General features: G+C 39.1%; 1 protein-coding gene and 1 pseudogene across 1 annotated transcript in view; one reads left to right on the top strand and one right to left on the bottom strand.

Annotated features, from left to right (window-relative positions):
* CWC27 (CWC27 spliceosome associated protein homolog) overlaps positions 1–21615 on the top strand; it is a 260233-nt gene extending 238618 nt beyond the window's left edge. Inside the window, 1 exon segment of the mRNA XM_027520263.1 lies at positions 19914–21615. Coding sequence (XP_027376064.1) covers positions 19914–20076 — 163 coding nt within the window. The 3' untranslated portion in view covers positions 20077–21615.
* On the bottom strand, positions 12926–17970 carry LOC113878825 (annotated as a pseudogene).
* Positions 21616–26948: the final 5333 nt, after the last annotated feature.

The raw sequence follows: 26948 nt of genomic DNA, 5'->3' as shown, positions 1-26948 counted from the left end.
TTCCAAATAATAATATCTGTCTTCTGGAGCTGGTTACAGAGTATATTACCCATTCTCATCTTTAGAATACTTTCCACGTTCCTTTAAAAAAAAATACATTCATGGAGGCTGTCTGTAATGCCATATATTGAATCATTTCCTAATTATACAGTGGGCTGTTAAATTATAGCACCTGGTTCAAATCCCTCCTGTTACAATGACTGCAGCAAGAGGCCTCTCTTGCAAGCCTCAGTTTCTTCACCTGTAAAATAGAGATGACAATACATACCTCAGAGTTATTATTAGAGTTAAATGAGCTAATTAATGTAAAGTAGTCAACAGAGTGCCTGACTCTTAGGAAATGCTTAGGAAATGTTAGGTGTGAGAGAAGGAGGGTGCATGGTACCAGGGTAGTATTGATAAAGCCTGCCAAATTACCCAGACAACACAAACTAAATAAACTGGCAAAATGTTAGTTATACAGTCCTCTCATTGTAATAACCTCAAAGAAAAAATAACATAAAGAAAAGGCAAATGTTCATTTACTTTTGTTATCTGTGACCTAGAAGGAATGTAGACATAGTCATTAAATTGGCTAGTAGTGCTCAGTGGTTCTATTCTAAAATCTGTTGAGAAAAGGGGTAAGTATAGTCAAGCACGTTCTTTAGATGAATCCAGATTATAAAATGCTTAATATTCTGAAGTCTGTCTGACAGACTTCAGCTAATGCAAATATGGCATTCATAGAAAAAGAAGAGGAGAGTGGGAATACACAATCATAGATTGTAGACTCTCTCCAGAAACTTCCCCCCCTCCCCACAACGGACAGCATTTTGGAACAAAGAAAACTATATAGGCATAAGCAGTTTACTTCTATTAAATAGTAAGTTTAAGGGACTTCCCTGGTGCTCCAGCGGCTAGGACTCCGAGCTCAGAGGGCAAGGGGCCCAGGTTCAGTCACTGGTCAGGGAACTAGATCCCACATGCTGCAACTAAGACCCAGTTTAGCCAAATAAATAATTTTTTTTTTTTTTTTAGTTTAAGGAGCAAGCAAAGGTCCTTGGGATTAGCACAATGTAGTTAAAAAGTCATTTCTCAATGGTAGTTTCAAACAACAATAAAGCCGGTATAAAATGAGAGACTGGAAGTTGCCATCGTACACAGGCAATCGAGAAATTCTCAGCAAACCATATCTGAAGTTATATGATGCTTAAAGCAAGATAGGAAAACCCAAGTAGTAGGATTTCAGGCAAAATTTAAGGAAAGACGATACATAAATTGTACGTAGTCTTGTTTGTATTTCTCTAAAGGCAGTTTTAAACAATGTGTCATTTTCTTTCATAAGAAAGAGTTTTGTTGTTTGTTGTTCAGTCGATCTCAGTCATGTCTGACTCTTTGTGACCCCATGGACAATGAATTACAAAACAATGAAAAAGAAAAGAAAAAATTGTTTTAATCTTATATCCCACAGGTAATCATCACTGTGCTTTTGTCTAGACTAAGAACACTTACCTTTTTATTATAAGCCTTTCATCAGTGAACAATCCAGTAGTTAAAATTTTGTGTATCCACTGTTATTTCTTAGGCTAAAGGAATTTAAACCGCTGAGCCAGGTATGCATTTTTTATTTTAATTCAGGTATATTTTACAGATTAAAAAATTCACAGTTCTTATTGTTCATTTTTAGAATTTTAATAATTATATACAGCCATTGTAAACACCACCAGAACAAGCCAGAACACATACAATACCCCAGAAAGTTTCCTCATGCCCCTTTTCAGCCAGTCACCTCACCCAACCACTCTCTGATTTCTGTCAGCTCAGGTATGCCTTTGATGACACTTTTGCTGGATTGAATTCCAGAAAATTGAGTCATCTATGCCTTTACAGCAGTGTATGAAGTTGCTGGGTTCTCCATACTCTAGGTATTATTTATGTATGTGCTGTAGTATATCCCAGGAAACAGATACAGTCGTCTTTGCCAGTTTCTACTCTGCATTATTTTCTGTTTGTTTGTTTACTGGTAAACTGAACTTGTTAAATATGTTAACTGGCCATTTATATTTCATTGTTGTTTTGGTGATGGTTAGTTGTATACTCTAAGATGATTATACATTTCTTATTGTTTTACAAAAGCTCTTAAATATTAAGAATGATATTATTTGCTTTAAATATTTTTACGAGTTTGTCATTGCCTTACAGTTTGTTTATAGAGGTTTTTGTTTTTGTTTTGAAGAGTTTTAAATTTGCATTGCCAAATCTGCCAATCTTTTTCTCCGTGTTTTCTGCCCAGTTTCATCTTCAGGCCTTTAAAAATCCCAGGATTATAAATACCTAGTTGTATCTTTCTCGAGTAATTTTATGGTTTTATTTTTAATTTTACATCTTTAATCTATCTGGAATTGATTTAGTGTATTATAGTATGTTAATGTTACAACTTTTTTTCCCTAAATTACTAATCACCACAATTGAATAGTCCTGTGTTTCCCCACCGACATTAAACATGTCCTTTATGATGTAATAGGTCTTACATACATTTTTGGATCAGCTTCATTATTGTACATGGATTTTTCTATCTATTCCTGTGTCAGTACCTCAATACTGTAGCAGTGTAATACTATTTAATATTTGGTAAGCAAGTTGGACTTTATTGTTCAACATTTTATTTTTACTGTAAACGCTTAAACAGCTGGTTAGTGTACTATGTTCTTATTTTGTTTTAGTTTACCACACCTGGAGAAACCTTAAGACAGTTGACCATGAAATCAGTAAAAAGCCCTCATTATTTAACAGGTGGCCACTACCTGAATTGTGGCCCTAGAGCCAAGAAGGAAGTAATCAATCCTAGGCAAACCCCCTTCCTTCAAAGTACTGGAAAAGATTGCATGCGGAAAATAAGTAGTGTGAGGAATAAAAAGAACAAAATCTAGGATATTTGATTGCCATTTTCTATTATGGGTATATAAAAGTTTTTATGAGAAGTTTGATCGGAATTTTTCCATCTCCGTAGTGCTGAACAAAAGCACAAAGGCAGAGGGCAGACAGTTCTCACTCATGTTTATAAGGCGTGAACTCCAAGGGCATCTAGGGTGGCCATGCATAAACGCAAGTCACAGAGCCCACTTCCAAAGACATTCACTAATAATCTTTCTACCGCCTGACATTTTGGATTATTAACACCCTTTTTCTTCTCTGGCACTAGTGGCTAATCAAGTTACATATAATAATAATGTTCTGTCTTTGTGTTCAGATAGTTCACTTGACCAGGATAAATAAAACAGTGGGCTTGAGCTATTTTTCTAAGTAGAAGTAAACCATAGTAAGAAGTTAGCTTTTACTGAACATTTTCAAAACACCTTTTTTAAACCTGTAAGTTTGATATTGTTCTTAGGCCCAGATTCTATGGGAAGAATCTGAGACACAGAAAGGTTACATAACTTTGGTCAAGATCTCATAGCTAGGAAGTGGTAGATTTCAGAAATAGCCAATCATGTTTGACTCAGTGATTTGATTCTGCTTGTTTTCAAAAACATTACCTTGTTTGTGATTTTGTATTTCAATAATGCATATTTTTCATATTTCTAATAATGCAGTATTGTTTCAAACTGTAGTAACTAGGTCAGACAAGTGACTTCGGGACTTTAATTCTTGATCAAAAATTGTCTGACCATCTTTAGATCATGGAAAATGTTAAATTCATGGCCCTACTATTATAATCCCTATATTATTTGAAGAATTATAATTCAGAAGGTTACTCAAAATGTTGTTTAACTTGAACAAGAAGTACCTGTGATTTATCTGTAATTTTTCTTAAAAATATAAATAGAGTGGTTGATTATGGAGTTTGAAGTTAGACCTGATTTTGAATGCTACTTTGGAAGTTTACTAGCTGTGTGATCTTGGACAAATTATATATCCTTTCTTAGACTGTTCCTTAAAGTGTAAATTGGGTATAATAAGAGTACCTTCCTGATAGGTATATCTGTGGATTAAGTGAAATACTGGTAGCATGGTGTCTGGAACAATCAGTGCTCCAGAAAGTATTTTATTCTCACTCAGTGTTGTCCCTGATATTTTTAAGAATTCATTTGTCTATATTTGACTACTGTCAGTATATTGAGATGATGATTGGAATTTATAGCATTTCTATAATCTTTGACAGTTTTTGTGACCTTTACCTAATTAGCCCACAAGTTACAGTGTTTAGTTTTTATTGTAATTCTTAATATTCTGAGAAAAAATTGAGATCTGATATTTTTATGGTAGACGGTACTACCTCATAAATGAAACGTTGGGGTTTTTCCCTTGATGCAAGTGCTGGAAAGAAATTAGGGGATGGGGTTTCACTGGTAAATACAATTTAAATATGAAGCAGAATGTCATTACTTTGGAGATTATACAATTATAAGCTCAGTGTAATGTGAATGTTTTCCTTCCATTTCTCCCTCTTAGCCAAGTTCTAAGGCGGTAATAAAATGAAGGGAGAAGGAATATGATTATAGACCAGGTTCCCTATTTAGTGTTCATTTTATACAAGACTATAAATAATGCTGCTGAAGACCAACATGGTTCTTTATAAATAAGTCTTTGTCAGAGTTGCTGACCCTGGAAAGGTGATTATTCAAATTGTAATAAGCCTTCTGTTCAATCCCTGAAGTTACCTCTTTTTCTGCCCTTTTCTTCTGGATGAAGAAGACTTTTCTGTGTTTACTCTGCTTTCATATCTGCTCTGAAATAAGTTTCTCTCACATTAGAGAAGTTTGCTTTGTTCATGGATTTGTCTTGACACAGGCAGATAGCCATGTACCACAGCTGCTTACCAGGCCTTTTTGATTGGGAAAGGCCATCTTCCCTATGTTTTATTAGTTCACAGACCATATATTAAAAGTTATTGGCAAGATGACACAAACAGATGGATAGATATACTATATTCTTGGCTTGGAAGAATCAATATTGTGAAAATGGCTATACTACCCAAAGTAATCTACAAATTCAGTGCAGTCTCTATCAAACCTCCAATGACATTTTAGAACTAGAACAAAAACTTTTACAGTTTATCTGGAAACCCAAAAGACCCCAGATAGCCAAAGCAATCTTGAGAAGGAAAAATGGAACTGGAGGAATCAGCCTGCCTGACTTCAGACTATACTACACAGCTAAAGTCATCAAGATAGTGCAGTATGGTAGTAGCACAGAAACAGAAATATAGACCAATGGAACAAGATAGAAAGCCCAGAGATAAACCCACACACCTATGGGCACCTTATCTTTTACAAAGGCAAGAATACACAATGGAGAAAAGACAGCCTCTTCGATAAATGGTGCTGGGAAAACTGGACAGCTACATGCAAAAGAATGAAGCTAGGACACTTCCTAACACCATACACAAAAATAAACTCAAAATGAATTAAAGACTTAAATGTAAGGCCAGAAACTTAGAGGAAAATATAGGTAGTATGCTCTTCAATATGCATCACAACAAGATCCTCTAGGACCCATCTCAGAGAGTAATGGAAATAAAAACAAAAATAATCAAATGGGACCTAATTAAACTTAAAGCTTTTGCACAGCAAAGGAAACAATAAATAAGATTAAAAGACAACCCTCACAATGGGAGAAAACAATTGAAAATGAAACAACTGACAAAGGTTTAGACTCCAAAATATACAAGCATCTCATTCAGCTCAATACCAGAAAAACAAACAACCCAATTAAAAAAGTGGGCTGAAGACCTAAATAGATATTTCTCCAAAGAAGGCATACAGATGGCTAATAAAACACATGAAAAGATGCTCAACATCGCTCATTATTAGAAAAATGCAAATCAAAACTACAGTGAGGTATCACCTCACATTGGTCAGAATGGTCATCATCAAAAAATCTATACACAATAAATGCTGAAGAGGGTGTGGAGAAAAGGGAACACTTTTGCACTGTTAATGGGAATGCAAATTGATCCAGCCACTGTGGAGAACAGTGTGGAGGTTCCTTAAAAAGCTAGGAATGGAACTACCTTACTCCTTGGAAAGTTATGACCAACCTAGATAGCATATTCAAAAGCAGAGACATTACTTTGCCAACAAAGGTCCGTTTAGTCAAAGCTATGGTTTTCCCATTGGTCATGTATGGATGTGAGAGTTGGACTGTGAAGAAGGCTAAGCGCTGAAGAATTGATGCTTTTGAACTGTGGTGTTGGAGAAGACTCTTGAGAGTCCCTTGGACTGCAAGGAGATCCAACCAGTCCATTCTGAAGATCAGCCTTGGGATTTCTGTGGAAGGACTGATGCTAAAGCTGAAACTCCAATACTTTGGCCACCTCATGCGAAGAGTTGACTCATTGGAAAAGACTCTGATGCTGGGAGGGATTGGGGGCAGGAGGAGAAGGGGACGACAGAGGATGAGATGGCTGGATGGCATCACTGACTCGATGGACATGAGTTTGGGTGAACTCCAGGAGTTGGTGATGGATAGGGAGGCCTGGCGTGCTGCGATTCATGGTGTCACACAGAGTTGGACACGACTGAGCAACTGAACTGAACTGAACTGAATGGAACTACCGTATGATCCAGCAGTCCCACTACTGGGCATATACCCTGAGGAAACCATAATTGAAGAAGATACATATACCACAGTGTTCATTGCAGCACTATTTACAATAGTGCTTGGAAGCAATCTGGATGTCTATCGACAGAAGAATGGATAAATAAGTTATGGTACATATACATAATGGAATATTATTCAGCCATAAAAAGGAATGCATTTGAGTCAGTTCTAATGAGGTGGATGAACGTAGATCCTATTACACATAGTGAAGTAAGTCATAAAGAGACATATTGAAATGTTAACACACACATATATATGTATGGAGTGGCTCAGCAGGTAAAGAATCCTCCTGCAATGCAGGAGACGTAAAAGACATGGATTCAATCCCGGGTCAGGAAGATCCCCTGGAGAAGGAAATGGTAACCCACTCCAATATTCTTGCCTGGAAAATCCCATGGACAGAGGGGCCTGAGAGGCTATAGTCCAGAGGGTCACAGAGTCACACAAAACTGAATACGTACCCATTGTGGAATCTAGAAAGATGGTACTGATGATCGTATCTGCAGGGAAGCCTTGGAGACAAGGACAATAAACAACAGATTTGTGGACACAGGGCAGGGAGGAGACGGTGAGAAGAACTAAGAGAGTAGCATTGAAACATACACATTATCACATGTATAGATAAAAATTAGAGCCAGTGGAAATTTGCTCTATGATGCTGAAGCTCAAATCCGATGCTCTGTGACAACCTAGAGGCGTGGAATGGGGTGGGAAGGAGATTCAAGAGGAAGGGACGTGTGTATACCTGTGGCTGTTTCGTGTTGATGTATGGCAGAAGCCAACACAATATTGTAAAGCAATTACCCTACAATTAAATAATTTTTTTAAAATTACTGCCTGAGCAGTTGGTCAAATCTCATGGCAAGTGTAAAAATACATATTACAGGTTTATTCTGGAAAGCCTCTTAAGTCTTTCCACCTGTGTCCTATTGAGTGTAAAGCATGCTAGATAGTCCAGAAAGCCAAGAAACTGCATTCCCATGTTGCTGAATATATTTTAAAAGTTACATATTTTATATTTGCCTCAACAATATGCAGTATTTATTAAAGACACTCTATAATATTGTGGAATTTCTCTTTTTCAACTAAAGGAAAAATACATTTTTAAAGTCAGCTTTTCAGAATTCTAAACTAAAGGAGAAATACTAATATTCATTCAAAACTCAGAACAAAGGAAGTTTTCCCATGTGAACAATGAACAGCAAAAGAAAACCCACTGGCTTTCCCCCTTGTTTTCTTTTTCAAAGGCCAGCGCCTGTCTTCCTCTTGCTTGGTTTACCTAGTGTTCTGTTTTACTGTATTTTGCTTATTCCTGTTTTTCCTCCTATGGCAGTTTCCAAAACTCTTAGGTTTTGGACATTTCTATCTGCATTTTTCTATGCTTCCTTTAGTCACTGTTTCTCTATCCCTCTTTGAGTTTTCTTACATTTTTTTCCTCCTTGTTTTCTTGCTTTTTAGTCTTTTCTGTTTCTCAGGCATCTGACTTGTGCCATCCTGCTCTGCTGTTCATAAAGAATGCTAGTGACCTCATTTTCCAGGAATTCTTTTTAAACATACATACTTTGGTCTTTGGACTCATTTATGTTTTGTCTGTCTCTTCCTATGAATTACTATGATCTCTATATACTTCATACTGAAAAAAAGATATTTTAAAAACTAGTACTTTTTAACCCTTTAACTTCTTAATCCCTATAGAAGCTTTGAACATTTGTGAAAATGAAAGCCATAAGTTGTTTGTAACTAGTGATGGCACTAAATCCTAAAAATAAAAAATTCATAAGGTTTTAACTTTAATTTTACATTTTGGAGTTAAAATGCAGAAATGAAATCATCTAATTGGTATTATTCAATTAATGTTTTTAAATTTATTCTAGAAATCATGTTGATCATATGTACTCTTGATATGATGTAATGATAATTGCACTTTACATCTTGGTCTTGGCCAACAAAGGTCCATCTAGTCAAAGCTATGGTTTTTTCAGTAGTCATGCCATCAATGGGGTCACACAGAGTCGGGCACGACTGAAGCGATTTAGCAGCACCAGCATGTATGGATGTGAGAGTTGGACTATAAAGAAACCGAGTGCCGAAGAATTGATGCTTTTGAACTATGGTGTTGGAGAAGACTCTTGAGAGTCCCTTGGACTGCAAGGAGATCCAACCAGTCCATCCTAAAGGAGATCAGTCCTGGGCGTTCATTGGAAGGACTGATGTTGAAGCTGAAACTCCAATACTTTGGCCACCCGATGGGAAGAAATGACTCACTGGAAAAGACCCTGATGCTGGGAAAGATTGAAGGCAGGAGGAGAAGGGGACGACAGAGGATGAGATGATTGGATGGCATCACTGACTCGATAGACATGAGTTTGACCAAGCTCCAGGAGTTGGTGATGGACAGGGAAGCCTGGCCTGCTGCAGTCCATGGGGTCACAAAGTCACAAAGTTGTGTCAGATTTCTTCACTGCAAAGTTAATCATTTTTTTTCCCCCTGCTTTCCATGTTGAATCCTTTGGAAGCAAATTCACTATATGCAGTCCACACCAAGGAGTGAAGTTTACTTCCCTACTCTTTTTATTAAAATTTTTGTTTTCTAACTTGTTATTTCAGACTGAGTGACTGAACTGAACTGACTGAGAATCATGAGAAAATGTCAATATTTAAACAAAAATGCCTGTTATATTTTTAAGTGTCTAAAATGAACTGAGACTCAAAGAAAAAGATTTGTGATATCTGTGGTTGATAATTTCATTATTCCTTATATAACTAGTTTTAATTCATTTGATGCAAATCTAAAAGTTTGCAATTTTTATACTACTTGTACTTTCTTAAAGTTGTAATAAGTACCAAATGTTTGTTAGCATAGTTACCTAAATCCTCAACAAGTTATTTTAGTCTTTATTTTTGTTATAGAAGCAAAAGTACCTGTAAAAGTATTGGACATAATGAGACAGATTTCTAGGCATGAACTGGAAATCAGGCTTCAGTTGGTAAATAATCTCAATAGCTTTTCTTCAGTTGCTTATCTATAAAACGAAATGGAGGAAAACAAGTTACTTGCAGATCTAAGAAAATCCAAAGCTATCTACCAGCAGTCCTAAGCAATCAGTATTATTACCAGATATAAAATAAATACACAAAAATCAACTGTTTTCTGAAATAACAAGTTAGAAAACAAAAATTTTAATAAAAAGAGTAGGTGAGTGTAACTCTTCACTCCTTGGTGTGGACTGCATATAGTGAACTTGCTTCCAAAGAACTCAACATGGAAAGCAGGAAAATAAGAAAGATTCCAGTGGGGACATTGACAAGTACTACCTCAGCCATGTGGTCATGGTCAGCATCAGCATTGTAAATCATGTTGATAGTATGTACCCTTGATACGATGTAATGATAATTGCACTTTACTTGGTCTTTATCCCAGTAACTCAAAGCCCAGTCTTCTCATGAGACGAATCAGGCAAATTTCAGTGATGGGGCATCCTACAAAACATCCAACCAGTATCCCTGGAAATTGTCAAAATTTAAGAAACTTGAAATCATAAAGCAGCTTTTCCAACTACAATGCTATGAGATTAAAAATTGACTATATAAGGAAATAACTGCAAAAAAATGCAAATGTGGAAGCTAAGCAATATCCTATTAAACAACCAATGGAGCACTGAAGAAATCAAAGAGGAAATCAAAAATATCTGGAGACAAATGAAAATGGAAACATGATGATCCAAAACCTATGGGATGCAGCAACAGCAGTTGTAAGAGTGAAGTTTATAGCAACACAAACTTACCTTAGAAACCAAAGAAAAATCCCAAACAACCAGCCTAAACTCACACCTAAAGCAAGGAGAAAAAGAACAAATGAGACCCAAAGTTAGTAGAAGGAAATAAATCATAAAGATCAGAGCAGAAATAAGTAGAAACTTAAAAAAATAGAAGGATTTACAAAACTAAAAATCAGTTCTTTGAAAAGATAAAATTGATAAACCTTTAGCGGACTCATCAAGAAAAAAAGGGAGAGGGACCATATGAACAAAACTAGAAATGAAAAAAAGTTATAACTGCCGCCAAAGTAGTACAAAGGACCATAAATGACTGCTACAACCAACTATATGCAAATAAAATAGACAATCTAGAAGAAATGGGCGAATTCTTAGAAAGGTACAATCTCCCAAGATTAAACCAGGAAGAGATAGAATATGAACAGACCACATTACAGGCACTGAAATTGAGTCTGTGGTTTTAAAACTCCCAATAAAAGTCCAGGACCCGATGGCTTCACAGGTGAATTCCATCAAACATTTAAAGAAGGGTTAATACCTATCCTTCTGAAACTGTTACTTAATCTGGAAAAGTGAAAGGCTTACAAACATTCAGTTAACACTTGAGCAATGTGGAGGTTTAAGGCACCCACCCTTCGTGCAGTTGAAAATCCACTTATAATTTGTAGTTGCCTCTCCACATACCTGGTTCCTCTAAATAAGTGGCTCCATATCTGCACAATCAGCCAACTACAGATCAGATAGTGCTAAAGTATCTGCAAAAAATCGGCATATAAGTGGACTGTGCATTTCAAACCTATGCTGTTCAAGGGTCAACTGTAATTGCTAAAAAATTTGGAATTACCTTTTAATACTCAAGGAGAAAGGTGAATAAAGCCAGGTTTTTGGGTTACTGGCTATCCAGAAACATGTGTTTATTTAGCATTTATTGAGGGCATCCTTCTTGTGAAGCCTTGGTGACTGTGCTGGTACAGAAGTCAATAAAACAGAGCTATCTTCAGTCTAGTGAGGGAGGCTGAACTAAAGATAGGTTCGGAAGAGGACCTTAACCCTCCTGAAAAAGAGCAGGAGAGGAATCATGGACTGGTTCTCAGAGGGATGATACCTCAGTTGAAGCAGGGAGAGAAGTATATCACCATACAGAGGTGGCAAGGAGGCAGGAGAGCAGGTTCTACAGAGGAACAGCAAGTAATTCGGGATGTCTGGAGCATAAGATGTGAAGATGACATAGTAGCTTAGAGAGGAACAAAAGCTGGGTCATCGAGGCTACATAAGAAATTTGGGTTTTATTGCTTAGACAGTGGGAACAGGGCAGTTTTCGTGATTAAATCTGATTTTTGAAAAATATGTATATAATAGAAAAGACCTCCCGGATATCATCAACCACAGGGCACTCCTTAGTAATTTGGATGGCTGAGAGGAGACTGCCAGACGTCCGCCCTACAGGGTCAGCCGGGGCCTGTGGCACTGCAGACATCCACTCTCTCAGGGTCAGCCGGGGCCTGTGGCACTGCAGACATCCACTGTCTCAGGTCAGCCGGGGCCTGTGGCACTGCAGACATCCACTCTCTCAGGGTCAGCCGGGGCCTGTGGCACTGCAGACATCCACTCTCTCAGGGTCAGCCGGGGCCTGTGGCACTGCAGACATCCACTCTCTCAGGGTCAGGGTCAGCCGGGGCCTGTGGCACTGCAGACATCCACTCTCTCAGGGTCAGGGTCAGCCGGGGCCTGTGGCACTGCAGACATCCACTGTCTCAGGGTCAACCGGGGCCTGTGGCACTGCAGACATCCACTCTCTCAGGGTCAACCGGGGCCTGTGGCACTGCAGACATCCACTGTCTCAGGGTCAGCCGGGGCCTGTGGCACTGCAGACATCCACTCTCTCAGGGTCAACCGGGGCCTGTGGCACTGCAGACATCCACTGTCTCAGGTCAGCCGGGGCCCCTGGCTCTTGCTCCTCTTGGACCTCCAGCCCAATGGAGGTCCTCATTTTAGGAGGATTATGGAGAAATTGGGACTAATTTCAGAGAAGAGTGAGAAAAGGCAATAAAGGCATAAAAACTTCCAGTGAAAATTAACTGCCCCCTTAAAAAAAAAAAAAAAAGCAAATGTTCACCTCACAGAGAAGTCCCTTTTCCCAAAGAGGCTCTCATATGGCCCAAGACATTTTGGGAACCTCTTTTCTAATGGCATTAAAGGCCAGCCTGGGAGCTGCACATATTATCGTTCTTGGCTCTTCATAGCTGCCTTTTCTTTTTTCTTTTTTATTTTTTCCAAGTGTGGGTTTATTTCAAAATTATGAAGATTTATATATTATTTTTTATTACATACAATAAAGCAGTTTAGCTTAAAGTAAAAGCTTTCACATTTAAAGTTTTTATGTTAAAAAGATATTTTCAAAATGTAGACCCTTAAAAACCACCAAAAAAGCTGAATATATCTTGCAGCGTAGGTTTATCCTTAAATATTCACATCTCAAATGCTGTTTAGAAAAAAGATTTTAAAACTGGCTAAAAATCATTTACCCTTGGCAATGATTAAAATCTCCTCGTCTCTGACAGAGCATATTAATGGCACATAATGAATTTACTGTCACAAGCATTTAACAGTTTAATGGGTACGTAGTTTTATCAGTATACAAAATGGTCTTAGATGGTCAGTGCAGTTGTTCTGGAGTGATCACTGTATCAGGAAAAGGACACCGTACCAAAAACAGAACATGAGCTTTCAAAAGGTCTTTTCAAACAGTTTCCTTCTTTTCAAACAGCTTTCAGCTCAGGAGAGAAGAACAGCACTTAATTACTGCATCCCTTGTACATGAGATGTACGACATATACCAGGTCATTGACAGGAACTGCAAAATGCAAAGTTATACGGCCAGCCCCTTCTTGTGCCACTGAAGAGCAGCGCGCAGGGTGAGCACGAAACGCAAAAGCATGATAACTGTTGCAAGCAGTCTCGCTGACTCAAACATTTTCTTCAGTTGTTTCACGGGTCCCATTAAAAGCATGTACTGGCTAATGCAGCAGTATTTCCAAAAGTATAAAACACTGCAAAAAGCTTTATGCCTCCAGGGAGCCACAGCAATCCAGTTCCAAGGATGGAGAAGAAGATGCCACTGACGAAGCATACGGCAAACCACTTCAGCCTGGTGTTGAAACTAAGCGTAGAGGCATCGAGGACCTGCGCGGTCAGGCCCTGCTCCTGTCGTCCTGGCTGCTCAGGACCCGCCGCGGAGCCCAGCCCTCCCCTCTATCCTGCATAGCTGCCTTTTTTCAAAGTGTTGTATTCTGAAATAAGCACTACTTGATCTGAGTTTTTTTTTATCCTGTTCACTAGATTTAGCACTGAATTAACTTTTGATTTATTCCTCAAGTTAAATACTTCTTCACAAGATGAACGTTTGTTACCTCTAAAGACATTCAATCAAGCATCCTGTCAACTACTTATCAGCTACAAGTTTCTTGACCACAGATCTCTCAGGTTGCCTGTTAAATTGGGTGAATAACATATTTCCCACCTACCCCATATAGTTATTGTGAAGATAATACCAGACACATGAAAGCTCTTCATAGACCGCTATGTAAGAGGATGCTCTTCTTACTGGTGCCTCACACTCTGCAAACAGTTCTAAAACGTACATTTGTTCTGGTGCCAGTATGTTCATCTCCCCTAACAGGCTGCTCACTTCAGGACAGCAGAGCCTGGGTCATGTTCGGCTTTATTTCCCTAGTGTCTGACACTAGGTCTCACACATAAAAAGGCTCCAGTGTTTGTTGAATGAATAATTCAGTGTAGCTCCTTGCCTTTCCCTCAGACTATATTTAAGAAATGGATGATACACTTGAGATTATTCAGTTAAAATAGGCTCAGAAGTCACTTAAGATTCTTTAAGTATGTGAGTAGTTTGTCATCAGGAACCAGCTGTTCTTAATGTTCTCTGAAGGGACCAGAACAAATGGTGATGAACTCAGTCAGTCTGAACATGTAAAGGTTCTTAACCTTAATGCTGTGGTCTTAACTTCGGCTGTATTTTTAAATCACCAGGAAAAAAAATTTTAGATTACTGAGGCTGAGGCCTCGTCCTGGGATGCTGAGGCCTGGCACTGATAGTTTTAAAACTACCCAAGTGATTGTAATGTACAACCTATGTTTGTTGCAGAACTCTGGGATTAGACTTTGAGGAACACTGTTTTAAAAGAAATCCTGTCTAGTTCTACAGGTACCTACATTAGGTACCGTACCATAGGAAATGGGAAAGAACGTGAGACACGCTCCCACCACAGTCTGCATGGAAAAAAACGAGCCATCACTGATCTGAGAGCAGTGGAAAAGCAGCCATCAATGTGAGCTGAGCTATGAGAGGTCATGAAAAGGTGGGCCTGTGCGGAGCCCCAGACTTTCTACAGAACCTGTTAGACATTTAGAAGTTTATCATAGAAATAAAAAACATGAAAGGAGGTTAAGTGTTAGTTTAGCAAACCAGCCAGTTCCAGCCAGAGGGCCTAGCCAGTACAGAGGATCTGAAGGCTTTGATTCCCAGCACAGAGAGAGAAGTTAGCTGTGAAAAGACAAACTGTCTGAAATAACTGATATTCAAACTCCAGTGAGTGGGCAGTTACGAAATGGGGAAAGTTGATGAAAGAAACAAAATAAAGTTGGTGAGATACGAAGGGTTTTAAGGTCCTTGTCAAAGGGTTTTAAGGTCAGGCTAAGGTATTTCAGTGGAATCCAATAGCTGATAGTTTCTGGTCAAAGGATATGCTATAAAGAAAATGTATAAGAAAGATTAGGGCTTCACTGGTGGTTCAACAGTAAAGAATCTGCCTGCAATGCAGGAGACATGGGTTGGATCCCTAGATTGGGAAGACCCCCTGGAGAAGGAAATGGCAACCCACTCCAGTATTCTTGCCTGGGAAATCCCATGGACAGAGGAGCCTGGCAGGCTATATAGTCCATGGGGCCACAAAAAAGGTGGACATGACTTAGTGACTAAACAACATAAGAAAGATTATTTTAGAACCTTGGGAGCTTATAAAAAGGAGAAATAGTACAGACACCTACAACAATCTCAGGGTAGGCTGGTAATTTCCTATGTTAGGGAGACTTGGTAATGGGAAAGAGTGGTTTATAGAATTGCTGATGAAAAAGATAGCTGTTTACATTATATTAAACATAAATGCATTTCAGTCAGAAATGAGTTATGAATATTGGAATTCTGTATTGTAATACTACTTACTCTATGTCTGGGAATAAGGACCTCTCTTGTTTTCCCAATGAATATGAACTGCTGTCACATCTTAATCTAGTTCACAATTATATAAGAGGTTTTAAAAACAGATGTCAGTTTGGTCAGGGTCCAGGTCCCTTTTGAAGAATCACTTGCTTACTTATGTTTATAATTCCACACAGTCTCATACAAAAAAGAAAAATAAACTTACCTGTTTGTGGGCTGTACCCCACTGGCCTGTGAGCTTTTTAGCTGCCCACCTGTGAGACCAAAGAACCCGGAACAGTGACAAAGTCACCCAAGATGTACTGTATAGGGAATCTTACCAGTCAAGCACAAGGTCGTGGAGCGACACCCTACCCCACAGGCAGATGGCAGGCAGGAGGCAGCAGAGTCTTAGCTACCAAGGCGGAGAAGGAGGTTACCATTTATGGGGGAAATTGATGTCAGACTGGCTCACCAGTTAATAGGAGAACCAGCAGAGGAGCAAGTCTCTGCCAGCCCCTCAGGTAACAGTCGCCAAGGGGGCAAGATGCTGCCCTTTGATAGCCTCGCTTGGTGGAGTGGTTCTGCTCTCAGCACTAGAGTAGTCACTACCTGGGACGGGGGGCACACATGCTGTGGTTACTGTTGAGGCTCTGGGGCTGAGCGGGAAGATGGGTCGTGTGGTAAAGCAGGGACTGTATGGAAAGCAAGAGAACCACCATCTGGAAGGGCCTGACCGTACACCTGTCAGACGCAGCCTCTGTAGAAATGGAAAGCCTCCACATTTCCATAACACTAAAATCAATGTTCTTCCTTGAGAATCTGATCTTATGTAAAATTTTTAATTAATGAGAACTAAATATTTGTCTTTGCCTTCAGCTGAACAAGCTCTAAAATTTTCATATGTAAATGATGTGTGTAATTCCAAAAACTTCACTGCTCTTGTTGGCCAATTCTATGAGCAGCCACAGAGTGGATAGTATTGAGTTATTAGTACATACAGGGCTATAAACTACCAGACCTTATGTACTTGAATTAAGTCTGTATAATAAGTCTGCGTGTGTATTCTCATAGGAGACTGTAAAATGTGGGCATGCTTTCAATTCATGCAGTCTGTGATTTATGAAGGCACACAGGTCAGGAGTTTATTATGCTGAAAATCATAATAATTGTTTTGTTTTGCTTTTTAAAATGAAGTGACCAAAGCATGTTGAAAGATAAATGGGAGAAGCATTTTGATTATGTTTTTATTTCAATTAAAGATTAAATATTATTGCTGAGTAACCAGCCATGCTAAATAGTGTAATATTAAAGCTGAAGTAGTTTGTAAGCTGATAGCCCCTTCTTTCCTCTGGGTTTAGGTTTGTTATTAATCAAAATGTTGGACTTGTTTAGTGCAGTCGTGTATGAAACAAACAGTTGAAAATGACAGCTACTTTAATTTACAGCTTTCTGTTTTTTCAGATTTGTAGGAAAACCTGTTTCTTTTTGTGGACTCTTGTGGTATTATTCACATGTCTAGATTTTATTTCTTAACACCAAAGCCAACTAAATTCAGTAGTTGTAAGATTCTCTCATGACATAGAAAGGAGGGTGCCTTGTAATGGTTTTACTTGACAAATTCTGATAAAGTCATTTTTGAAACATGGACAACCCCTACTAGAAGTACATAATACAAAAAAAAAAAAAAATCTGTCTTTTGGGACAGAGAAAGGACTAATTTTTAAAATAGAAGAATGTATATATAGAAAGGTATTAAGTTAACTAGGATAGTGGGGTTTGTATTCTTATATTAATATAGGAGTATCGAATAAAATTGTTTTAAAGGGAATATGATTCCAGCTATTTTCTGGTTTGGGCTTAGCCTCAGCACAAGTCATTTGGAAAGCTGCTACGCACTTACCGAAGTATAGTGTTAGGGTCTGGGTTCCCCACAGCGTGTGACAAGGACCTGTAACAGGACAGTCTGGCCACACTTCTAACCCTAGTCCTCAGCAGTGGTCTCACTCACAGTTTCTGAAGAGCACACTCTGTAGGGAATGCTGCATAGATTGTAAGGAGCATCAAAGAAAAAGAGAAAGACCACCTCTCAGCATCTGGGGAAAAAAAGCATATTAAAGAGCGAGCTTGCTTTTAGGCACAGTCTCTGAGCAAAGGAGGTTGCAAACCTTATGCAGAGTTTTGGGGTTGGGGATGGTCTCAGGGTTGATCACAACCTCCGAAGCACCACTATTAAGGTAACTAATTGGCGGGCTTTCTGAAGCATGTTCACTGGTGTGGTTCTGCCACTGACTGGCCAACTTTCAAAATCATGAGGCTGTCACTGATTTTTTGGCTTTCCAGAGGTATATTTACTGAAATGAGTTACCACTGATCATTTTGGCCTTCGCAGGCCATCATTAATTGATTAAATCCTGTTTGATCGATTCAGTCTGGTTCTAATGGTCCCTTGCTACCATGGCTAATTGCCTTTTGCTAGGAGTTGAGGATTGTTTTATTCTCAGATGCTAATACTTAAAGAGTGTAGAACATTGAAAGCATAAGAAAATCATACTCGGAGGATTCCATCTAATAAGCAATAATCCTATAATGCACTTTCTAAATAAGGCTGTTTCCAAGGTTAAAGCCATGAAAGTATAAAAAACCAGCAGTTCTCATGTGTGACACTGTTATGAAATCTAATGAAAGTACAGAAATGCAAATGTGCTTTACTTCAGTTAGTAAATTAGATTCTGCTGCTGCTGCTGCTAAGTCGCTTCAGTCGTGTCCGACTCTGTGTGACCCCATAGACGGCCTCCTACAAGGCTCCTCTGTCCCTGGGACTCTCCAGGCAAGAACACTGGAGTGGGTTGCCACTTCCTTCTCCAATACATGAAAGTGAAAAGTGAAAGTGAAGTCGCTCAGTCGTGTCCGACTCTTAGCGACCCCATGGACTGCAGCCCACCAGGCTCCTCCGTCCATGGGATTTTCCAGGCAAGAGTACTGGAGTGGGTGCCATTGCCGTCTCCAAAATTAGACTCTAGGTCATCCATATAATAATATCACTTGTACTCACTGCATTCTAATAAGCTTTTCTGGGAAAGAAGAGGTGTGAATGGTGGTAATACATAGCTTGTCAACTCGTGACAGTCAACCCTACTGAATTCTTTGCAATTGTAGTATCACTAATATTGTAACGTTTCATTTTGCTCACAAAATCTTTTTAGAATTCTTCAAAAATCTAAGTATATCCATGGGAATTCTTAACACAAGTAAACTTCACCCTGCATTTGTGGTACTGCAGGAAGAAAGGGTGTGGGAATTTCTGCTAGTACCTATCGCCCAGTCTGCTTATAGAGGGAAAAAGAAATCACTATAATATTTGGATTTCATCTGAAAGTTACAGCTGACATGTGGGGAGTGTTAATCCTTTAGGCAATTTAGCCATATCTGCTGTGATAAAGAAAAGTGCTGGGTATGCCTATTTTACAAATTGCTTAAATATCTACTGAGAAAAAGAAGCCTTAGTAGTTTCACTTATGTATCAAAACACTGAACTTTTTTCTTTCCAAATTTATTCAGCTGCCCTAGAATCTGGTTTGGGACTTCCCTATTTATTCCCAACACCTCCTAATGGGGGCAGAGCTAATCACTTACACGGTTCTGTGCTGCTAAGCATGGCCAACTTATGACCACTTAGGATTCAAGCACATGTTGATACCTTAAGACCAGTAAGCATTTGATAAAGTAGGGAAGCAGGGTGGTTAGATTTGTTGTAATCAACAGTAAGAGGAGGAAATTAATTCATGGATCTGTGCCCAAAACTCAGTTTCTTTTTGTACAAATTTTTTTTAAAACTCAGCATCTCCCCAGAAAAGGGAGTCATAACACCATTTAAACAGTTTTCTGAGCACATTCCCTACTTGACCCGTTTAACTACTGCAAACAAAACACATCAGATAGGGCTGGTTTACTGTCAGGGTTTTGCTTTGCAATCTGGCTCACCCTGGCTCAGTGAGTGTGCTCTTTAAAGGAAGCTGACAGAATGTTCTCTGAGTTTAGTTGAAGGAAGACTTCTGGGTAGAACTCTTAACCTCCCATTAGAGAAGGAACCTCAAGTGAAGTCTGAAGCACAGAGACTCACTACTAGAAATACAAACCAACAAAACAAACTCCAGACATGTTTTTCAAATTTAAGTGTTTTCTGAGAAGTTGGTTTCCATGTGGTTTAAGCACCAGTAAACAATAAACCCATCTTGATGTTTTGTAGCCTTTTGGTTCATTATGCCAAGACAAGTGTAGTGTAGAACTTCTTTCAGTTCTTATGCCAAAATCAGTGAACCATCTCTCTCCCACTTTAGGATGTCGCATGTACTTCAGTTTGAGGATAAAAGCAGAAAAGTGAAAGATGCAAGCATGCAAGACTCAGACACATTTGAAATCTATGATCCTCGGAATCCAGTGAATAAGAGGAGGAGGGAAGAAAGCAAAAAGCTGATGAGAGAGAAAAAAGAAAGAAGATAAAATGAGAGCAATGATAACCAGAACTCGCTGGAAATGTGCCCACAATAAATGGCCTTATAATAGCCATTGTTCCCAACAGCATCACTTAAGGGTGTGAAAAGAAGTATTTTCGAACCTGTTGTCTGGTTTTGAAAAGCAATTATCTTCTTATGTAAATTGTGGAATGACGTAAGCAAATGCTTTTGGCTACTGGTATATGTTTTTTTCTTTTTTCTAATTGACCTTTTGTATTGCTAAATCTGAAATAAAATCACTTTCCTTCCAGTTTACATATTAACCATTTGCAGACCACGCAAGCCTGTTTGTATCTTTTTATCCTAAAATCTGTGAAGCCTTTGTTTTCAAGATTTTTTTATAAAAGTTTTACAGGAAGAATATTTAAGGGAAACCTCCTTGGCATTCTGCTATCTTTGAAATATAATTGTTAAATTATGTAATATAAAGATTGGTAGGTTTGTTTTGCATATAAATATCTAAAAATAGCCAAGTCAGTAAGACTTCATTGCCTTAAGTCTTCAGGAACCCCTAAGTGAACGCTGACACCCGCATCTAGGTCAGTACCTGGGCTTAATGCAGTCCAGACACGACCACACCACGTAATACCAGCCAAGCTCACTGCAGACCATGGCCCGACACCATCCACCTGCCCTTCTCAGCACAGCAGCAGCAGGAGCATGTACAGAGGCCCCATCCTGGCAACAGAACTCATTAAGAATTTAGCCTTTTATGACAATCGGTCATGCTATTTACTCTATATTATCTATTTAGTCAATATCTTCTAGGATCTGAATGCCAAAATTATTACCACAGGTTAACGCTCAGTTACCTAATAAAACCTTACCAGCTACATATTTTCAGATAGTGTCTCATCAGTTCTCTCTTTTGAAGTGGAACCCAATAGGCTTTCTTTATGAAGCTACCAGGTGGCAGAAGTGATAAAGAATGTGCCTGCCAAAGCAGGAGATGTAGAGAGATGCGGGCAGAATCCCTGGGTCGGGAAGGTCCCTCGGAGGAGGGCGTGGCAACCCACTCCAGTATTCTTGCCTGGTTTTCCACAGAGGAGCCTTGCAGGCTACAGGCCTTGGGGCTGCCCAGAGTCGGACAACTGAAGCAACTTGGCACACACACGCAGGCTTTCTTGACAGCAGTTTCTCTACAACATAGTCCCAGACACTACAAGTGTAGCAGCAGCAGCCTCACTTCTGGCCATGTTAGAAAAGCAAATTCTTGCCATACTACCCACCACCACTGCCTCCATCTAGACTGAATGTGAAACTTGGATCATAGAGAGCTTGTTAAACAACCTTCCAGCTTCACTGCTGGTGATCCAGTCTTTGAGACCAGCAATATCTAGTGAAGTTTAAAATGTTCATATCCAGTGATCCAAAATTGCAAATCTAGGTCTGCCCCCTAAAGAAATTCTCACACACTGCTCAAGGGAACTGTACTAAATATACATTGAAGTATCAACCAAAGACTAAGTTATTGTATATCCATGCTGCGGAATACTTTGTAAGCAGTAAAGATCAATAAACCAGACCTCTGTGTATTAGTTTCTCTTAAAAATAATGTGAGGAAAAGGAAACCTCCCATATAAAAATGTAAAATATGCAACTCATGGTTATATATTATTTATGGATGTACACATGTAGCAAAAGTATAAAAACAAAAAAATAGTGTTTACCTCTAAGGAGGCAAAAGGAATACACAGGGAGATTCACTTAGGTTTGTAATGTTTGATTTCTTAAGATAGATAGATGTTGGGTAGTCAATCCTCACTATATTTTTCTCTATACATTTTGGTATGCCTGGAATATTTCATAATTTATTCTTTATGATCATATCTAGAACCTGGGGTGAGAAGACAGAAGGACAATCCCTTTCTTTTTTGCACAGAAGTAGGACAAAGTTTCAAAGAGGAGAGGGATATGACAAAAGTTTTCTGGGAAATAGATGCAAAGTCACCAAAAAATAAGCCAGTGTTTGGAAATGTGCCCTGTCTTTCCCTCATCACTGTAATAGCAGTTGTATTACAGAGGTTCACAAAGCAAAAGGCTCTTTTCTCAGCTCACGAAGTCTCTGTTGGTTACTGTTGAAAAGTATTACCACTAGATCTGTTTGTATTGAAGTACCCCATAGGTTTTCTCTATCATTCCTCCAAGACTGTGTCCACCTAAAACAGTGGTTTTGTCTCCAAAACAGAAGGAACCTCAGGTCTCTGGGGCGCAACCGGAAGACTAGTATTTATAGACTGAAAAAGAGAACTGAATGACAGAATTAAAACAGGTTGGCTGAGTGCTCCGTATGTTGCTTTAACTGCAAGGAGCAGAAAGATCTGAAATTCTACAGAGATTAGAATCTAATCAGAATTTCACCATGATAATAAAACTGACTTTGAACTTAACCAAATAATAGCAGTAGCAATTTTGAAAAGCTTAAGAACGTGGTTAAACTGTTATATATGATATTAAATGTGCTTATAGCAAAATCTTTGGAAATGTCACAGGAACATGTTTCAGTGCAGTTCAGTTCAGTCGCTCAGTCGTGTCCGACTCTTTGAGACCCCATGAATCACAGCACGCCAGGCTTCCCTGTCCATCACCAACTCCCGGAGTTCACTCAGACTCACGTCCATCGAGTCGGTGATGCCATCCTGCCATCTCATCCTCTGTCGTCCCCTTCTCCTCCTGCCCCCAGCCCCTCCCAGCATCAGGGTCTTGTCCAATGAGTCAACTCTTCACATGAGGTGGCCAAAGTACAGGAGTTTCAGCTTTAGCATCAGTCCTTCCAAAGAACACCCAGGACTGATCTCCTTTAGAATGGACTGGTTGGATCGCCTTGCAGTCCAAGGGACTCTCGAGAGTCTGTTTGGGCCATGCAAATTGCAAAAAAAGAAAAAAAAGAATTCAAAGAAAAAAGAGAAAATATGTAAGAAAATTAGCCTTTATAGTTCATTCTAGTTTTACATTTATTTGGGCTTATTTTTCTCTATATGCATCCTCTAGGGATGTGTTATCCTGAAACAGTGAAGTCTGGTAGCCTTCTTGTTCACTGTCTTTGGTGATGCTGGACATTGTAGAGAGCAGAGACAAAAGCAACTCCCAGCAATTTTTTTTTCCTCATTTTCCTGACAAGCCATTTTTTTCACATTGGTTAAAGCTTATGGCAAGGTCAAAGTTAAAATTCACTCTAGACCTCCCCTTTCTCAATAGGTAATTGAAGAAATGCAGATCTCTAGAATTCTTAATGATATAATAGCAAAATGCACATTATCACATGCCTGCAGCTCTCTGTATGCTCCGAGGCCACACAGTCAGTAATACGTCTGCTGCCTCTAAAAACAGGGACGCCATAAAACAAGGTCATTAAAAAAGTGTGAGGAGATAAGTGGTTTGCTGCTGTTGTTTTTAGAACAAGTTCAATAAACTATGGTGTCCTTATCAACTGTCACTACCAAGTCTCTTGATAGGATCTGACGTGTGAGGTACATAAACCTGTGCTGTTGTATCACTGTGGCCTGAGTGAAAAGGTTAGATAAATGCAGAATATTGCCCCAACATGCTGTTTAATCTTGGTGATAACAAGAAAGAAAATGGATGTGTGAAGTGAGTTACCATTGAGGGTTGTATCTGTATAAGCAATTTGTATATACGGGGTGTAGAGAAGTTAAGAGGGGTTACATTCTTTGACACCGTCATTCACAAAAAAAAAAAAAAAAGGGAGGTCTGGTGTCTCTATGGCTTTGACTCCTTTCCAGTGACTACAGTTTATCCTGCGATACCACTTCTGCTTCCTAGAAACCAGGAGGGTTTCCTGTCCCATATATATTTTATCTCCGTTCTTTTAGCTTTTAATTAAGGCGAAATAGGAGCCATATTTTAAAGAAATCCTTTCTAATAAGGATTCAATGAAATCCAAATTCCTAGAGAAATAAAACAATCTTAACAAGACGAGTATTAAAAGTCCCCATAAGAAGTATGCTTGTGGAAAGAATAGTCATTATTCCTCAAAATCTTCTTTGCAAAGCCATACTCGAACATCTTTGTCACAGGTTCTAAGGGCTGTGCTAATCCCTGGGCAGTTTTCAATGGTGCGCTGCTTAACTGGCTCCATAAAAAACAGAAGGCAAGCAAAGCCCTGATTTGCATCATTTGCCAACTTCTGTGGTGTAAATACTCTCACCGTGGCTGATTTCAAGCCACCAAAGGTAGCTCTTGGCTACAACTGGTTATTTTTCCCATTCTGTTTCATTGCTAAACAAGAACTTCTACAGTAACTCTTGAGCTGGCCCTAAAGAACTCACAAAGGTTTTTAACCTTTTTTCCAAGATGACAGTCTTCAGGGGTATTTCTCTTTTATGTGATTACTTCAGACAGTTTGGTGAAGTTCTAAACTGTAGCAACATCTGCACCCTATGCTTTTCATGATGAGTTTGCATCTTTAGGTTATCTGCTGAGAGAGTTTTCTGAAGTCACTTGGCTCACATTTATTTTTCCCTCTGCTCATCTTTTTGCCTCAATTTAGTCCAAATCTCACAGAATAAAGGGGGAGGGAGAAGGAAATGTAATTACATTTCTTTGAATTATTTTCTGTAAGTGATAATGTAGAAATTCATCATTTAAATTTTTTGGAAGATATTTTGGGCTAAGGTTGGAGAATCCTACCTGGAGAGAACACCAGCTTCTAAATGAAATGCAGACAGGAATCTGGTCTCTCTCTTCCACATCTGCTGGGGATTATTCCTTTAAGGTTAGATCATGATATTAATTCACATTACTTGATCAGTAAGAACATCTTCTGAAGGCTTTCTTCACAGCACCAGTCAAAAAGAAGGTGTTCTTAATCTTTTAGAAAATTGTTATTTTCTCATTCCATGATGCCAGAAATGATAATCATTGCTGCAGTTCCAGTACTTTTTAATAATCAGGATAATTTTGAGAGCAGAAAACTCTTATGTGATTTTCTCATTTGTTTTCTGATTAATATAATTGGAGCTTTGTTATTCAAATGCTTCAATAAGAATATATTTGAAACAAAGGGCATCATGTATTGAAAACATATTTGAAATGAAAGGCATCATGTATAGAAAATAAATGACTAAAGTAGTATCTATTCTATGGCTAGTTCTCACTGCTTATGAGTAAATTTAAAATTTGTGAACTACCTTTTTTTTGTATTATGTGTGTAAATTGTTCTTTAATTTGCAATTTTTGAGGAAATATTTTATTTAGGTAAGAGGAATGTGATCTCTGCTCTAAACTTTTATTATATTATTGGTGTAAATGAATACAGTAGTTAAGAATGGGTACTATCTCCCAAGCAACCAAGAAATTCAATTAGTGATTTTTAAATTAATTTAGAAAAGTTGTGCATGTGAGGTGTGGGTCCATTTCGGAGAGAAGTTTCCTAATGTCCATCTTGTGGATTTCATGTGTCATCAAGTCAACATGTCCAACGCTGAACCCGTCTGCACCTCCGAGCCCTTCTTGCCCTGGATCTGCTTCTCCTGCACTTTCCCCCATCTTCCCCATTGGCAGTGAGACTTTTCTAGTTGCTCAGGCCAAATAGTTTGGATTCCTGTCTTCATCTCACACCCTGTATCCAGTCCGTTATGATAATCTGTTGGCTCAACCGTTGACATATACCCAGAATTTCACCATTTTTTTACCACTTCCCACTGTTACCAACCCTGGTCAAAGGGACCATCAGCGTTCGTGTGGACACCTATAACAGCACCATAACCAGTCTCCCTGCTTCCACCCTTGTTTCCCTCAAGTTATTAACAACACAGCAGCCAAGTGAACCCTTTTAAACATAAGTCATATTGTTACACTTCTCTGCTCAAAACCCGTCAGCGGCTCCCCATTTCACTCACAGTAAAACCCACAGCCTCACAATGGCCTACGAGGCTCTGGAGGACCACTGTCCCCTCCCTCAGTCTCTGACTCCCTGCTTAGTACACTCCTCCTCGTCACTGGACTGACCACACCGTGTGTGCAGTTCTGCATCAGACGAGCCAGATGCCGTCCTCTCGGGTGCTGTGCACTAGCCAGTTCCTCCGCCTGACCTCTTGTCCTCCACACCCAAGTCCCACATCTCCTTCAAGTCTGCTCAAATGGCCCTTTTCTCATTATGGTCTACAGTGACCCACTCAACTTTAAAATTGCAACCTACCCCACCCCGCATGCTCAGTTTCTCTACGCCTCCCACTGTAGTTATATTCAATGGCACTACAAACTCCTAAGCACTCTTCCTTATTAATTTATTTAACTCTTACAAACAACCCTATGGAGGAAGTACGAACTCTTGTTACCATTTTACAGGTGAGAAATTAAGCTTTACAGATGTTAATTGTTGTTTATCATAATCTCCCACCATAGAATGCCCTCCAGGAGGACAAGGAGTTTGGTCAGTTTTACTATTGATCCAGTGCCTAGAACCATGCCTAGCAAAGACAGACGCTTAATATTTGTTGAATGAATAACCCTCCCTCCAAAGAAAAAAAAAAAACAAAACAGGATCCATTATAGAACTGAGGCTTCCCTGGTGGCTCAGACACTAAAGAATCTACCTGCAATGTGGGAGACCCAGATTCAGTCCCTGGGTTGGGAAGATGCCCTGGAGAAGGAAATGGCAACACATTCCAGTATACTTGCCTGGAGAAGCCCATGGACAGAGCAGCCTGGCAGGCTACAGTCCATGGGGTCGCAACGAGTTGGACATGAGTGAGCAACCAATGTTATATAGTGTTAATCTGTATTTTATCACTTAATATTACCACCATAGCCTTGAAACTCCAGTACTTTGGCCACCTCATGCGAAGAGTTGACTCACTGGAAAAGACTCTGATGCTGGGAGGGATTGAGGGCAGG

The sequence above is a fragment of the Bos indicus x Bos taurus genome, chromosome 20 (assembly GCF_003369695.1).
Source record: "Bos indicus x Bos taurus breed Angus x Brahman F1 hybrid chromosome 20, Bos_hybrid_MaternalHap_v2.0, whole genome shotgun sequence".
Lineage (NCBI taxonomy): Eukaryota > Metazoa > Chordata > Mammalia > Artiodactyla > Bovidae > Bos > Bos indicus x Bos taurus.
The sequence above is the reverse complement of the archived record's forward strand: the minus strand, read 5'-3'. Positions and strand labels throughout refer to the sequence as shown.